This window comes from Martes martes (genome assembly GCF_963455335.1).
Source record: "Martes martes genome assembly, chromosome: 3".
Classification (NCBI taxonomy): Eukaryota; Metazoa; Chordata; class Mammalia; order Carnivora; family Mustelidae; genus Martes; species Martes martes.
In genome coordinates, this window is record NC_137890.1 from 140,354,048 (window position 1) to 140,369,822 (window position 15,775).

The 15,775-nt window shown below is 36.6% G+C and overlaps 1 protein-coding gene across 5 annotated transcripts in view; it reads left to right on the forward strand.

Annotated features, from left to right (window-relative positions):
- WDSUB1 (WD repeat, sterile alpha motif and U-box domain containing 1) overlaps nt 1-15,775 on the forward strand; it is a 47,520-nt gene that overhangs the window by 16,532 nt on the left and 15,213 nt on the right. For 4 of the 5 annotated variants that reach the window (XM_080798619.1, XM_080798621.1, XM_080798622.1 and 1 more), the window contains 5 exons: nt 3,704-3,737; nt 5,090-5,130; nt 5,211-5,317; nt 6,198-6,374; nt 11,816-11,956. In XM_080798619.1, the coding sequence (XP_080654745.1) occupies nt 3,704-3,737; nt 5,090-5,130; nt 5,211-5,317; nt 6,198-6,374; nt 11,816-11,956 (500 nt within the window). The remainder of the gene's footprint in view (nt 1-3,703; nt 3,738-5,089; nt 5,131-5,210; nt 5,318-6,197; nt 6,375-11,815; nt 11,957-15,775) is intronic. The other variant, XM_080798620.1, reaches the window with a different exon arrangement.

Genomic DNA, 15,775 nt, shown 5'->3' on the forward strand with positions numbered 1-15,775 from the left:
GTGAAGTTTGAATAGCTGTGCCACCTGCTTTATACGTTCTTAGGCTAAAACTGTCAGGGTATGTCCCCATTATGAATCACTTTTAATTTTAATACATTCATGGGGGATGATGATCTAGGAAGTGTAAAGTCCAAAAATTTGTGTTTTAGGATCACATAGAACTGAGTTTTCATCCCAGCCCTTCCACTTCCTAGCTGTGTGACCTTGAGCAAATTCTAATTCCACATCTTATCTCAGCTTCACTTCTCTGATTTATAAAATGGGGAAAATAATAATACATTCCTAATAAGATTGTTCTGAAGCTTAAATAAGAAAATGCAGGCAAAGCACTTATTATTGGGAGGCATAATAATTGTTCAATGCATGATTATTAAATGTTATATATATTATTTTTTATGTAATCTGGAAAATTGGACATTTTCTGATTTCTGCTTTTTCTGAGTTTTAGCCATTGACCTATCCTAAGGGGACATTATAAAACAGCTGTTTGAAATTTACCATGGTCATTCAGAAAGAGTTGTTGAAGAATTTGTGTTGTAGCATCCTCTGTATAAAGCCCTTGGGGGTAATAGTTCTTTCAGGTCTCAGTTTGAGGAATTGATGTCTCTTTTCCAAACTTTGGGGTTTGTGTTTCTATCTTATATGGTGTTAAAAGATCATGTTTTCTTTTTTGAATTGCTGTTGAAGAAGCTCAGAATCAAAATTGCAGCCCTCCTGTAGCAGGGTGGACTGGATTTTATGATGTGTGTTCTGGACAATGCATTTTTTTAAAGATTTTATTTATTTGAGAGAGAGTGAGTGAAAGTGGCGGGGGGGAATAAGAGAGAGAAAGGTACAGGCAGACTCTCACTGAGTGTGGAGCCCAATCCCATGAACCCTGAGACTGTGACCTGAGCTAACATCAAGAGTCTGACATGTAACTGACTGAGCCTCTTCAGGCACCCCTTGGACACTAAATTTTAACCTTCATTTCTCTTGCCCACCTCGTCTTTGTATTGTCTTCCTCTCTAGTCTCCTCACATAATTTTTACCTTGTTTTTGCTACATCTTTGTAAGAGGCTGCAAATACTTTCTGAATGAGAAGAAACATAGGTAAATATATTTAAAATGAAAACACTTAAGTGCAAAATAAATCTTTAAACCTTGGGAATACACTTGCCCTAAAGAAATGTTGGTAATTTCATTTGATTAGCCTCTTCTCTTTTTTTTTTTTTTTTGAAGATTTTATTTATTTTCTTGACAGAGAGACACAGCAAGAGAGGGAGCACAAGCAGGGGGAGTGGGAGAGGGAGAGAAGCAGGGTCCCCACTGAGCAGAGAGCCCGATGTGGGGCTGGATCCCAGGACTCTGGGATCTGAGCTGAGGGCAGACCCTTAACAACTGAGCCACCCAGGCAACCCTCATTAGCTTTTTGGCTATTGTATAAAGCTAGTTTAGACCAAAATGCTTTAGGTGGCTGCCCAATGTTACTGTAATATCATGGATCACCCAAGAGTCTATGGTTATATGCTCTTCCATATCAGCCACATAACATATGTGTTGTTGCTCTCCCCCAGTATCCATGTAGATATAATTGACATACTTACAGTCTTGAGTGAGCAGAGTTGAGGTTTTAGAGTGCCACAGAACTGAAGAAATGGAGTATCAAAAGGCATGTATACTAATGCCTCCTTTATAAGGAAATGTGGGTTTAGAGCGACAGGGCAGACTGTGGTGGAATGTGGATACTGAAAAGTTGGGGTAAGATTTACATAAAGTAGGCAGGAAATGTATAACCAAACAGTTGGACTTCTTGTGTGGTGTTGGTTCACGTTCAATTTAGGAAATATTTTGAAGTTTTATATTGTTTGAGTGGTTTCATAGTATTTTATTTTGTGTCTGTTTACAGTGGCTCTGTTATTCTTCTAGTCTTTCAAACTTCAATCTCAAATATTAAAAACTATTATTTTTCTCAAAGCCTAATTTCCTTCCCCCAAATCTAATCCGTTATCAAATCCTATTGTATCTTTTCTTTGAATCCCATGACCAAATTAGAGACTATAGGAGGTGAGTTGACAAATTTTTTTTATCTCCCAGAGTTCACAGGTCTTTGTTTATGATTTCCATTCTTCTTGCCTGGATTCATTAGACTTTTAGGAATTCTTCATGTTTGGCCTTTTGTTTCTCAGATTCATTTTTATACCTCCATAGTGAGTGGCCCTGTTCCATTACCATCAGAGCTGGCTCTCTGTTGCCTACCAGACTGTCCAAATTTCTTGGGTGCTTTGGGTTTTTTTGTTTTGTTTTGTTCTAGTCTGTTTTTGACCTTATTGCTTGCTGTTCCCATAGTGGACCTTGCTTATTGCCCTAATTTCTGTCTTCGCAGTATACGGTGCTTGTAAAGCTTACTAATGATGGTCCAGCTCTTCAAGTATTATAGTATTAGGATGAGTTAGGGTTTTGGTTTTTATATCATTAAAAGAAATCATGTAGAGTTCATATCAAATTTAAAATTATAATGTTCAAAAAAAGGAGTCACAAGATGTGTGTGTGTGTGTGTGTGTGTAGAGAGAGAGAGATTAGTAATTAAGCCATGGCCATATCATTGATAAAGAACAGTGCTGTCTGAAACCAAACCCAAGAAACAAGTACTGTTGATCCTTGAACAACATAGGTTTAAACTGCGTGGGCTTACTTATATGCAGATTTTTTGATACAGTACAGTATTTTTTCTTAAGATTTTAAGATTTTCTCTAGCTTTATTATAAGTAGACTATCGAATATATATAATGTGCAAAATATGTGTTAATTGATTGCTCGTTATTGGTAAGGCTTCCAGTCAACAGGAGGCTTAGTAGTAGTCAGGTTTTTGGGGAGTCAGAAGTTATACATGGATTTTCAACCACATGGGGAAGGGGCTCAATGCCCCGAATCCTTGCATTGTTGGAGGATCAACTATAATAGCTTTCCCTTGTAGTGGGTGTTCCCTTTGAGATATTAACCTGCTATGGGATTGTGTCTTATTTATACATCATAAATACTTACTCTGTTTATGGCTAGATGGTATAAATAGCATATGTGAGTGCTTACTGAAGTTTGTAATTTTCATATAAATTTCATATATGGCATGTAGTTTTTTGAATAAAAGGTCATACATAGGACCAAGAAGAGGCTGCATTCTTTTTTTTTTTTTTTTTAAGAGGCTGCATTCTAAATGTTTGCACAACAGGGGCACCTGGGTGGCTCAGTCAGTTAAGTGTCGGCCTTCAGCTCTGGTCATGATCTCTGGGTCATGGGATCAAGCCCCCCATCGCATTGGGCTCCCTACTCAGTGGGGAGTCTGCTTCACCTGCTGCCCCCCCAACTTATGCACATGCATTCTCTCTCTCAAATAAATAAAATCTCTTAAAAATAAATGTTTATGGGGCACCCGGGTGGCTCAGTGGGTTAAGCCTCTGCCTTCGGTTCAAAGTCATGATCTCAGGGTCCTGGGATCGAGCCCCCCATGTCTGCTCAGCAGGGAGCCTGCTTCCCTCTCTCTCTCTCTCTCTCTCTGCCTACTTGTGATCTCTGTCTGTCAAATAAAATCTTTAAAAAAGTTTGCATATCAATATCTCAGCCTTTTCTAAAAAAGTTACTTAAGTGATTTAAAAATACTAATTAATAAATGCTGTACTTTGTTTTTATAGAACTTCTCACCCATAATTTCCTTTTTCTTTTAAAGATCAGTGGATAAGTCTGTCATAATATATGATACTGTAAGTATTTCAGAATCTTGTGTGTGATTTGTGTAAAATATATTTATTAGGCTACTGAACTAAAAATTTAGTTAGGCAAGATAAACAAAATGTATCCTTTTTTCGAGTGCCTAAGAGTATACATTTTAAGAAATGCTAAGATAGTTATATAGGTTAAGATACAGGTTCTGGGACAAGCCCTTAAATATTTCAATAATGATTTTAAGATGGACAGATGTTTAATCTGAACAAAGAAAATTTACAGATTTATAGAGCACCTATATCCAAAAAAAGAAAAAATCACTTCAAATTGATTATTCTTAAATTTTTATACCAGGTTTCCATAATAGCAAAGGATAAATGTGTACCCGGGGTTGTGGAAGTACACTAGTGTAAGCTGAAAGTGCCCTACTACCGGCAGAGTTCTGGGTGGGTTTAGAGTGCAAGGAAGAGTAGGATTTAATGGACTTGGTAAAATGTGAGGTTTTGGTAGACCCATCTGAATAAAGACCAGAGTTGCACAAGTACGAAGAAAAATGCATGTTTTATATTATAAGTGAAGATGTGGTTGATGAAAATACTCTCCAAGAGAGAATGGAGAAGGTTGAATGGAGCCTTATAATGATGAGTTCAGGCTGCGGCTGTCCCAGCAAATGAAACAGAGATGTAAATCATCCAAGTGTAGTGGGTCAAGCAAGGAATCTATGCTAGTCCTCCACATGAAAGTTCAAATCACTGAGCGCTCTGGCAGGAGATGGGCAAGAATCCTCAAACTGAGTGAAGTAGATCCTGAATGTTTCTCAAGAAATTGTCATGAGATTTTACAAGAATAGCTGTAACATTAAATTTTCTCCATTAAATATGTATGAGTCTCAGTTAAATACAACTAATTATACACCTGAAATGAATATAATACTTTATGTTAATTATACTTCACTTTTTAAAAATTAATGAAATAAATATGTCTAGATGCTAGATGGCCAGCTAAGTATACTCAGAATCTAAGTGACTAATTTCTACTCACTGGTTCTGCAGTGGATGCAAGTCAAATGTCATAGTGAAAATACAGATCATTTCCTGTAACAGATGTTTCAGGTTACTACGAGTAAATTCGAGTAAGTCAGCAAAAGCCGAGAGTGTTTTACACTAAAATTTCTAGGAAGATGGTCAGCAGACAACAGTGCTAACTATTGAGAAAGAATGAAGTAAGTACTTGATAATATTAGTTATAGATGCTATCCTCTTTCTATTGGGTAAAGTGTTAGCTTACATTTGTGACTAATAATAATATTAAAACACAGCATATAAACCATTTATGTCAGTAACTCTACTCTTGCTTGAGTAAATATAAAGCTATTTTTACTGTTTTTCAGAATACTGAGAGTATACTTCACACGTTGACTCAGCACACCAGGTCTGAACTTAACCTCATTTTGCATTAATATAACGAAAAAATTAGTCTGAGGATGTGTAATAGTTGTTTTTGTTAACTAGGTATGTCACAAGTTGTGCCTTTGCACCCAATACTCCTTTACTTGCTACTGGTTCAATGGACAAAACAGTGAACATCTGGCAGTTTGATCTGGAGACAACTTGCCAAGGTTAGTAAGGGCATCATATTTAACCCATTTCAACCCACTCACCACTAAAATTTTAAATTCCATGATTTTTTGGCAAATTGTTCTCCTTTTTCTCAGTATAAAGTATACACCCAAATTTAATATAATTTAGAAATAATTTTAGAGAAGCCAGTGTTTAAAGTATTTGGCCTATGTTAAAACTGTTAAGTGCTTTTTGGTGCACATTCATGGATATCATACCTCCCATAGTTTTGTAAACTGTTCATTTGTGCTGCATACCATTTTTTCAGAAAAATACAGCCTGGGAACAAAATAGAAATCACAGTTTTAAACTTGCTCATTTTATTTTTGGCCTCATCAAATGATGTTGATACATAATTTAGGAGTTTTATTTTTATCACTGTCAGAATTTACGAAATAGTGGTGCTGATATTCAGATGATAGAGCACATCGAATACTCTTGCTGATAGGAGGTTTTTGGTATTTGTTTTGTTTTGTTTAAAGTAGGCTCTGCATGCAGCATGGAGCCTGATACGGGCTTGAACTCATGACCTGAGGTCAAGACCTGAGCCAGCCCTTAAATGATGGAGCCATCCCAGCACCCAGACATGAGTTTTATATAATAAAAAAGAATTATTTTTCTGGAGTGAAAAGAAAAAGTTTCAAAAGAATAGTATTTAATATAGTATTAAATAATACTATAATTATACATAGTATTATTTGATTTTTTTTTGAAATTTCTTAAAAGAATGTTAAAGTAGCAAAACACAGATTTAATTCCTTTTTCATTTACTTTTTACTTTTTTCATTTACTTTTTAATTCCTGGGATATTTATGAAGGAAGTACTTTTCTTTATTGTTATTTTACCTGCCTTTTTGTTTGTTGATTTGTTTTTAAAAGCAAGGAGCATGGAAGATCAAGTGAAGTTCACTGAAGATTGGTCAGAGGAAGATGTCTCAATGTGGCTTTGTGCACAAGGTTTAAGTGACCTTGTTGGTATTTTCAAAATGAATAACATTGATGGAAGAGAACTGTTGAATCTCACCAAAGAAAGTCTGGCTGATGATTTGAAAATTGGTAAGATTAGTGGAAGATAGGCAGTCTTTTTTTTTCTTTTTCTTTTTCCCAAGATCTTATTTATTTACTTGACAGAGAGAGCACAAAAATAGGCAGAGAGGCAGAGAGAGGGAGAAGCAGGCTCCCCGCTGAGCAGAGAGCCTGATACGGGCATCAATCCCAGGACCTTGGGATCGTGACCTGAGCAGAAGGCAGATGCTTAACCAACTGAGACACCCAGACGCCCCAAAATAGGCAGTCTTAAAAGTGACTTTTAATAATTTACTCTGAGATTGGTTTTAATTATATTAATAGTCCTCTTAATATTCTGGCATAGTAATTATTCCAGTAAATATCTTTGTAGGGAAGGACAGTATATTTTTATTAGATTATGGAAAAGAAACGTTACGTAGTGTTTCATTAAAGCCACCATGTAACTAATTTTAAAAATGTCTATATTTTAAAACGAGATAAAATTCACATGATAAAACTCACTCTTTTATAAGTGTACAGTGAAGTGACTTTTAGTATATCCACAGAGTTGTACAGCCATCGCCACTGTCTAATTCCACAACATTTTAATACATTCAGAAAGAAACCTCATGGCCATGAGCAGTCACTCCTCTTTCCCTTTCTCTCTAGCCCCTGGCAGCCATGAACCTGCATTCTGTCTCGAAGGATTTTCCTCCTCTTGACATTTCATAGAGTGGATCATACAATATGTGGCCTTGTCTGGCCTCCTGCTTAGCATGTTTTCAAGGTTCATCCATGCCGTAGCATATAGTTAATACTTCATTTCTTTTTATGACTGTTTTAACTCTATGAATTTATCACTTTTTGCTTATCCATTTATCAGTTGATTGAATTTAGAATGCTTCCAATTTAGCCATTATGAATAATGCTGCTCTGAACGTTTGCGTACAAGTTTTTGTGTGGTAATGTTTCCAGTTTTCTTGGGTGTATAATTAGGAATGGAACTGGTGGGTCATGTAGTAACTCGGTGCTGACATTTGAGGGACTGCTGGGCTCTTTCCAAAGCTGGCTGTTTTCCGTTTTTACCAGCTCTATAGGAAGATCTCAGTTTCTCTGTGTCCTCCTCAACACTTGTTTTAATTACAGCCTTTCTAGTGGTTTCTTATTCTGGTTTCAACGTTCATTTCCTGGTGACTGGTGATGTTGAACATGTTTCCATGTGCTTGTTAGCCATTCGTAGATCTTTGTAGAAATGTCTATCAAGATCCTTTGGCCATTTTAAGAACTGGATTTTCTTTTTTTATTGTTTATGTAAATTTGGATATAAGACTTAACGGACATATGATTTGTAAATATTTCCTCCTGGACACTTAATTGACGGAGCCACATAGGCACCCCCACACTGTCTTAATTACTGTGGCTTTGTAGTAGGTTTTGCTTTAAGATTTTATTTATTTATTTGAGAAGAAAGAGTGAGTGAGAGCGAGCACAAGCTGGGGAAGGCACAGGGGGAGAGGGAGGAACAGACTCCCCCCTGACCAGGGAGCCTGAAATGGGATTCGATCCCAGGACCCTGGGATAGTGACCTGAGCTGAAGGCAGATGCTTAACTTACTGAGCCACCGAGGCGCCCTGTAGTAGGTATTAAAATTGAAAAGTGTGTGTCCTCCAGCTTTTTTTTCTCTCCAAGATTGATTTTGCTACTCTGGGTTCCTTGCATTTCCATATGAATTTTAGAATCAACTTGTCAGTTTCTGTTTAAAAAAAAAAAAAAAAGCCACCTGACTTTTGAAATTTTTAAATTTTTTAAAGTTATTTTTTAAAAGATTTTATTTATTTATTTGACAGAGATCACAAGTAGGCAGAGAGGCAGGCAGAGAGAGAGAGAAGCAGGCTCCCCACTGAGCAGAGAGCCCAATGTGGGGCTTGATCCCAGCACCCTGGGATCATGACTGGAGCCAAAGGCAGAGGCTTTAACCCACTGAGCCACCCAGGCACCCCATAAATTTTTTTTTAAGTTTTAATTTAAATTCCAGCTAGCATGCAGTGTAATATTAGTTTCAGGTGTACAGTGTAGTGATTCAGCACTTCCCATACAATACTTGGTGCTCATCACAAGTGTCCTCCTTAAAGAGCCATCTATTTTGGTATGGATTATATTGACTCTTGTGAGTTAATTTGGTGATTATTGTCATCTTCATATTAAGTCTTGCAATCCATAAGCACAGGACCTTTTTTTTTTTTTAGAGGGAGAGAGCATGTGTGATGGGAGGGGAGGGGCAGAGGAAGAGGAAGAGAGAATTTTTTTTTTATAAGATTTTCTTTTATTTATTTGACACAGAGAGAGAGATCATAAGCAGGCAGAGAAGCAGGCAGAGAGAGATGGGAAACAGGCTCCCCGCTGAGCAGAGAGCCCCATGCGGGACTCGATCCCAGGACCCCGAGACCATGACCTGAGCCGAAGGCAGAGGCTCAACCCACTGAGCCACCCAGGCGCCCCGAGAGGTTTTTTTTTTTAAGATTTTTTTTTTATTTATCAGAGAGAGAGCACAAGCAGGGGGACTGGCAGAGGGAGAAGCCAGCTCCCTGCTGAGCAGAGAGCCATCTAGTTTCAGAACATTTTTTTTAAGATTTTATTTATTTATTTCACAGAGATCAGAAGTAGGCAGAGAGGCAGGCACAGAGAGAGGGGGAAGCAGGCTTCCCACGGAGCAGAGAGCCTGATGCGGGTCTCAATCCCAGGACCCTAGGATCATGACTTGAGCCAAAGGCAGAGGCTTAACCCACTGAGCCACCGAGGCGCCCCCAGAACATTTTTATCCCCTCAAAAGAACCTCATTCTCAGGGCACTTGAGTGGCTCAGTGGGCTGAGTGGCTGCGTTCAGCTTGGGTCCTGATCCCAGGGTCCTGGGATTGAGTCCCATGTCAGTCTCCTTGCTTGGTGGGGAGCCTGCTTCTCTCTCTCCCTCTGCCTTCTGCTCCACTACTTGTGCTCTCTTTCTCTCTGTCAAATAAATAAATAAAATATTTTTAAAAAAAGAATGCCGTTGTCTTTATCTAGCCCTGGCAACCACTAATCTACTTTGTCTTTATGGGTTGGCTTGTTTTGGACATTTCTTTTAAGTGGAACCATTAGTAGGTGCCCTTTGTATCTGGCTTCTTTTATGTAACATAATGCTTTCAAGGTTCATCCATGTTTTGTATGTGTAAGTAATTCAGTGTGTGAGATTTCCAGTTTTTTCACCTCTTTCTCAACACATGTTATTACCTGTTGTCTTGATTATAGACAACATGTGAAGTGGTACTAGATCGTGGTTTGGATATGTACTTACCTAATGATATAGAGCATCTTTTCAAGTGCTGATTGGCCATTTATAGATCTTCTTTGCAGAAATATCTGTTTAGATGCTTTGCTCTTTTTAAATTGATTTGTCTTTTTATTGTTGAGTTGTAGGAATGTTGATATATTCTGGTTACTAGAACTTATCAAAAATAGTTTGAAGTCTTAGTGTCATGCTCTAATAAAAATAATACCACAAACTACTATTAACATACTGTAATAAAATCTTAATGGGAAAGCTTGGGAAATAGGACACCCATAGTGAGATTCATTGTTAATGAGGAGTTAAATAACAACAAAAAAATTAAAACCATTTTAAAGTACAGTATTATCTTTCCTTACATGGTAAATATAGCATGTGAATGTATTTAAATATCTTGGAATCTTATGGCTTTTTTTTTTTTTTTAAAGATTTTGTTTATTTGTTTGACAGAGAGAGAGAGATCACAAGTAGACAGAAAGGCAGACAGGGAGAGAGGGGGAAGCGGCTCCCTGCTGAGCAGAGAGCCCGATGTGGGGCTCGATCCCAGGACCCTGGGATCATGACCTGGGCTGAAGGCAGAGGCTTAATCCACTGAGCCACCCAGGCACCCCGGAATCTTATGGCTTTTTAAGAGAGTTAACAGAATGATGGTTTGTCAGATAGTTGTGTTCTCAGGCCATACTGTGAAAGCCATTTTGGTATCTCTAATAACTTATTTCCTATATAATTTACTCTTTCCTCCTTAAAGTAGGTGATAGAGTATAGGGGTTTTTTTGTGTGTGTGTGTTTTTTTTTAAGGTCTGCCGGATTTAGCATCTTCACTGGTTGATTTCTCATTCCTCCCTCATAATAAATCTTTTACCTTATCATGCAGAAGCACTTGACAGTATAAAGCGGTAATTTTGGATTTCAACAGAGTGTTTGAAAACATAAAAGCAGCATAGTAAAAACAATTAATAGGAATAGAATTATATTCTGATAAAGAATAAAAAATTTTTGGATTTAATTAATGGTTTGAAATAGTTTTTGAAGGATGAGTCTCAGGGTTAGTAGTTAGAATCATTTTAAACTTCAGTGAAATAAGTTTCAGAACTATCAGCCCAAGCCAAAATTGAAATGTAATTTAATTTCTGTGGTAGTTTAATAGCAGAATTAGGAAAATCATTATTATGAATGGAGACACTAATGTTAACATTCTATAGTAAATTAAGGAATTTGTTTCATGTTTAAGATTTAAAAAGTTAGTAAATTGGACAAACAGAATAAATTATTAAATAAATAGACTAGGGCATTTATTTTTTCCACATCATTCTGAAATATTTTAAAGTTCTAGGGCACCTGGGTGGTTCAGTTGGTTAAGTGTCTGACTGTTCATTTTAGCTCAGGTATGATCTCAGGGTCATGAGATCAAGCCCCATGTTGGACTCCATACTGGGTGTGGAGTCTGCTTAAGATTCTCTCTCTCCCTCTTCCCCTACCCCCGATGTGTGATCGTGTTCTGTTCTCTTTTTCTCTCAAAATAAGTAAATATTTCAATAAAAATGTAAACATCTAATAACATTAAATCTCCTAAAATTATACTAAACTTCCTGAAATTAGTATATGTGCTGCCGAAGCGAGCACTAAACTTCCTGAAATTAAAAATTAAAATAATTTTTAAAGCTTGATAAAAGTAAAAATACCAGTGAGTGAAATCTGTGTATATAGTCTTTGACAAACAGATAAGCTTTATTTATGATTGTGTTTCATATGAGATCAGCAAATATATCTAGTTTCAGAAATTTTTTTAAATATAAGATGGAATTTTTACATTATTAAACTGAAGATCTTTAAAAATTACTGTTAGGAAATTTTTTGTTTAAACAAAGTAACCAATAATAACGAACCTTTTCTGATTTTATATAGTTTATTAGTATTCAACAGTCTGAAATTCTCCAATCTTCAGAATAAAGTTATGTAAAATAAACTCTCCATTAGTTGCTGATTTATTCTAGCCACACGGTATTCTATACTACAAAGATTAAAGATTTTATAAAGAAAACAGTTCTGTGTGGTAAAACAGTATGTCTGAAGATTTTTGGTTGTAATAGATCTATTTGCTGGAGACTTGCAGAGAGGTTACCAATGCTTCTCCCACCCTAAGAGAATCTTTTTTTTTTTTCCCCAGAATCTCTAGGGCTGCGGAGTAAAGTTCTAAGGAAAATTGAAGAGCTCAGGACAAAGGTGAAAACCCTTTCTTCTGGAATTCCTGATGAGTTTCTCTGTCCAATAACTAGGGAGCTTATGAAAGATCCTGTCATTGCATCAGGTATGTGTGATGCTTTTCTAAGTTTCAGGGCATATGTGCAAATGAAAAAATAATGTAGGTATTTCACAGGATTATGTTTAAATATGGAAAATTTTAAAAATCTGTCTTACAGATCATAAGTAGTTTTTTTTTAACTCCTTTGATCTGAGGTAAACTAGTGAACATTATATATTAATAAAATTAGATGGAGTAGGTTTGGATGGGATTAGAGACAAAGGGATAAGTTTAACAAGCTTTACTTGAACTTGTGAAAGGTGTTTTTGGTTACAAGAATGCAAGGTAAAAAAAAAAAAAAGAATGCAGGGTAAAATACTGTTTTTGAGATAGACTGTTGAGATCTCTTGTTTATTTTGTCTATCATGAATTTTAACAACCTTTTAGGAATAAGATTTAAAGATTATAAATTGTATCCACATTAATTTCTAACCTTTGTCAATAGGCACAGACATATATACTTTACATAGTTGTAATCAGTGAATCCATATTATGTTTTTAAAAATTTTTCTGTAAAACAGTATACATTTCTAAATACCAATTTAGCCTACATAATTTTCCGTTTTTATTCCACTGTGGCTCTCTGCTACATTTTGACTCTTGCAAAGACATACGTGTACCAGATAGTGGAAATCTTTATATTATAAATAGCATTGCAATGATATCTTGGTATTTCTTTTTTTCTGTTACCCATTACTTAGGGTTATTTTTATGGCATGTGTGCCCCAAAGCAGAATTAACCAATCAGAATATTTTGTGAACATGAAAAAGAGCGGTTTTGATCATTTTCATTAGAATATTCAGTGGATATTTGAAAAGTGTGGTCTTTCCCCATTGTGTAGTCTTGGCACCCTTGTTGAAGAGCATTTCACCACATACGTGAGGGTTTATTTCTGGGTTATTGTGTCCCATTGGTCTGTATGTTTGTCTTTACTCCAGTACCACGCTTTTTTTATTACTATAGCTGTGTAATATGTTTTGAAATCAGGAAGTATAGGGCCTCCAGCTTTATTTGTTATTTCTCAGGATTGTTTTAGCTCTTTAGGATACTTTGGGATTTGCTTATGACTTTCAGTATGGGTTTTCCTAATCCTGTAAAAAGTGGCATTGGGATTTTGATGGAGATTATATTGAAACTGTAGATGACTTTAGTTAAGTACGGACAATTTAACAATATTAACTCTTCCGATCCATGAATAGGATGCCTTTCCATTTATTTGTATCTTCTTTTACTTCTTTCCAGTGTTTTGTAGTTTTCAGTATAAAAGAATTTTCATCAGAATGGTGTTTAATCTATTGATAATTCAGAACAGACAGCTCCAACTCATGAATATCACACAGCTTTCCCTTTTCCTTTTTAGTCTTGTTTACATTCTGTTAGCAGTGCTTTGTATTTCAGTGTATAGGTTTTGCACACACTTTGCTAATACTGTCCTTAGGAATTTAGTATTTTTAGAAAAAAGATTTCAATTCCTAATTCTTCATTGTTTGATATTTCACAGTTGATTCTGTAGATTGACTTTGTATTCTGTGACGTTGCTTTAGTTTATTAGTAATTAATACCTCTTTTATAGATCCTTTTACTTGATTTTCTTCATACATGATCATGTCATCTGCAAGTAGACAATTGTATTTCCAATCTGTGTGCCTCCCTCCACCCCTACCCCTTGTCCTGTTTCTTGTTATGTTGGCCAGGATTTGCAATACAGTGTTGAAAAGAAGTGGTGGGAATTCCTTAATCTGCTTTTAAGGGGGAAGTAACGCAGTTCAATTCAGTCTTTCACCATTAAGTATGACGTAAGCTGCCTTCTATCAAGTTAAAGAAGTTCTCTTCTGTCTCGTTGCTGATAATATATAAAATGCTTATCCACTGAAATCAGATGGTTTTTCTCTTTTATCCTGTAGTATGATAGATTACTATATTAGTTCCCTGTTGCTATCATAACAAATCATCACAAAATGAGTAGAGCAACGTTTCTGTAGGTCAGAGGTCCAGTACATTCTGACAGGCAAAAGTCAAGGTATTGGCAGGTTCTGTTCCTTGCTGGAGGCTCTAGGGAAGAATCCATTTCTTGCTCATTTAGGTTGTTGGTAGAGGTCAGTGCCTTGTGATTTTAGGACTGAGGCCCATCTATAAGAGCTAAAGGCTATAAGCTGAGGGCTGTTCTCACCTGTGGTAGGCAGAATGATGGCCCCCTGAGGATGTCCGTGTCCTAGAGCCTCAGAGCCTATCACTGTTACATGGCCAAAAGGGCTTTGCAGATGCAATTAAGGATCTTGAGATGGAAGAGTCCCCTGTATTATCAGGTAGACCCAGTGTAACCGTGAGGATCTTTGTAAGTGAAACAAAGGAAGCAGGAGAGTTGGTCAGAGGAGAGGTGACAACAGAAGAGGTTGAGGTGATAAGGACCATGAGCTAAGGAATTCAGGCAGCCTCTAGAAGCTAATAAAGACAAGGAAACAGATTCTCCCTTTGAGCCTTCAGAAAGAATGCCATCCTGCCGACACCTAGATTTTTAGCCCAATGAAACTGATTTCGTATTTCTGGTCTTCAGAACTTTAAGATAATAAGTTGTATTAAGTCACTAAGTTTGCAGTAATTTGTTACAGAGGCAATAGGAAACTAATACAGTGACTCCTTTATCCAGCTTCAAACCTAATATCTCCTTGTATCACATTGCATCTCTTTGACCCACTTTCCTGCCTTCCTCTTCTGCTTTCAAGAACTATGGTAAGATACTTTCCTGTCTTAAAATCAGCTGATTGCCAGTTCCTTGGCAAGCTTAATTCTCTTTTGCCATATTAACATAGTTAAAGATTCCATGATTAGGAAGTAGACATGTTTGTGGGTCATTATTCTGCCTAACAAAATTACATTCATTGATTTTTTTATTGTGGTAATATACAAATATATAAAATCATTTAAACAATTTTTGAGTATATAGTTTAATGGTATTGAATTTATTCTGGATAGCTCATATAAGGAGAATCATGCAATATTTGTCCTTTCTGTTGACTTACTTAGCATAATGTCTTGTATCATGTGTCACAATTGCTTTCCTTTTTAAGGCCGAAAATATTCCATTGTATGTTTATACCATACTTGGTATATACATCCAACCATGGACATGTGGGGGGTTTTTTGGTGGTTTGTTTTTTTTTTGTTTTTTGTTTTTTGGTTTTTTTTTTTTACCACCTTTTGGGTATAGTGAGTAATGCCACTGTGGATATGGGTATACAAATATCTGCTCAAGTCCCTGCCTTCAGTTCTCTTGGGGTATATACCCAGAAGTTGAATTGTCTGGTCATATAGTAATTGTGTATTTACTTTCTTGAGGAACCACTCTACGACCTCCACAGTGGCTGTACCATTTTACATTCCCACCAGCAGTTCACGGGGGTTCCACTTTTTCTACATCCTTGCCCATACTTACTGCTTTTTAGTTTTTGTTTGTTTTATAATAGTCATCCTGATGGGTATAGGTGGTATCTCATTTCGGTTTTGATTTGCATTCCCCTAGTGACTGGGATGTTGAGTGTCTTAGGTACTTATTGGCCATTTTATATCTTCTTTGGAGAAATATCTATTTAAGTCCTTTACCATTTTTTTTTAACACATTCTTCTCTTGGTTTTTTTTTTTTTTTTAAAGATTTTATTCATTTGACAGAGATCACAAGTAGGCAGAGAGGCAGGCAGAGAGAGAGAGGAAGGGAAGCAGGCTCTCTGCTGAGCAGAGAGCCCGATGCGGGGCTCGATCCCAGGACCCTGAGATCATGACCTGAGCTGAAGGCAGAGGCTTTAACCCACTGAGCCACTCAGGCGCC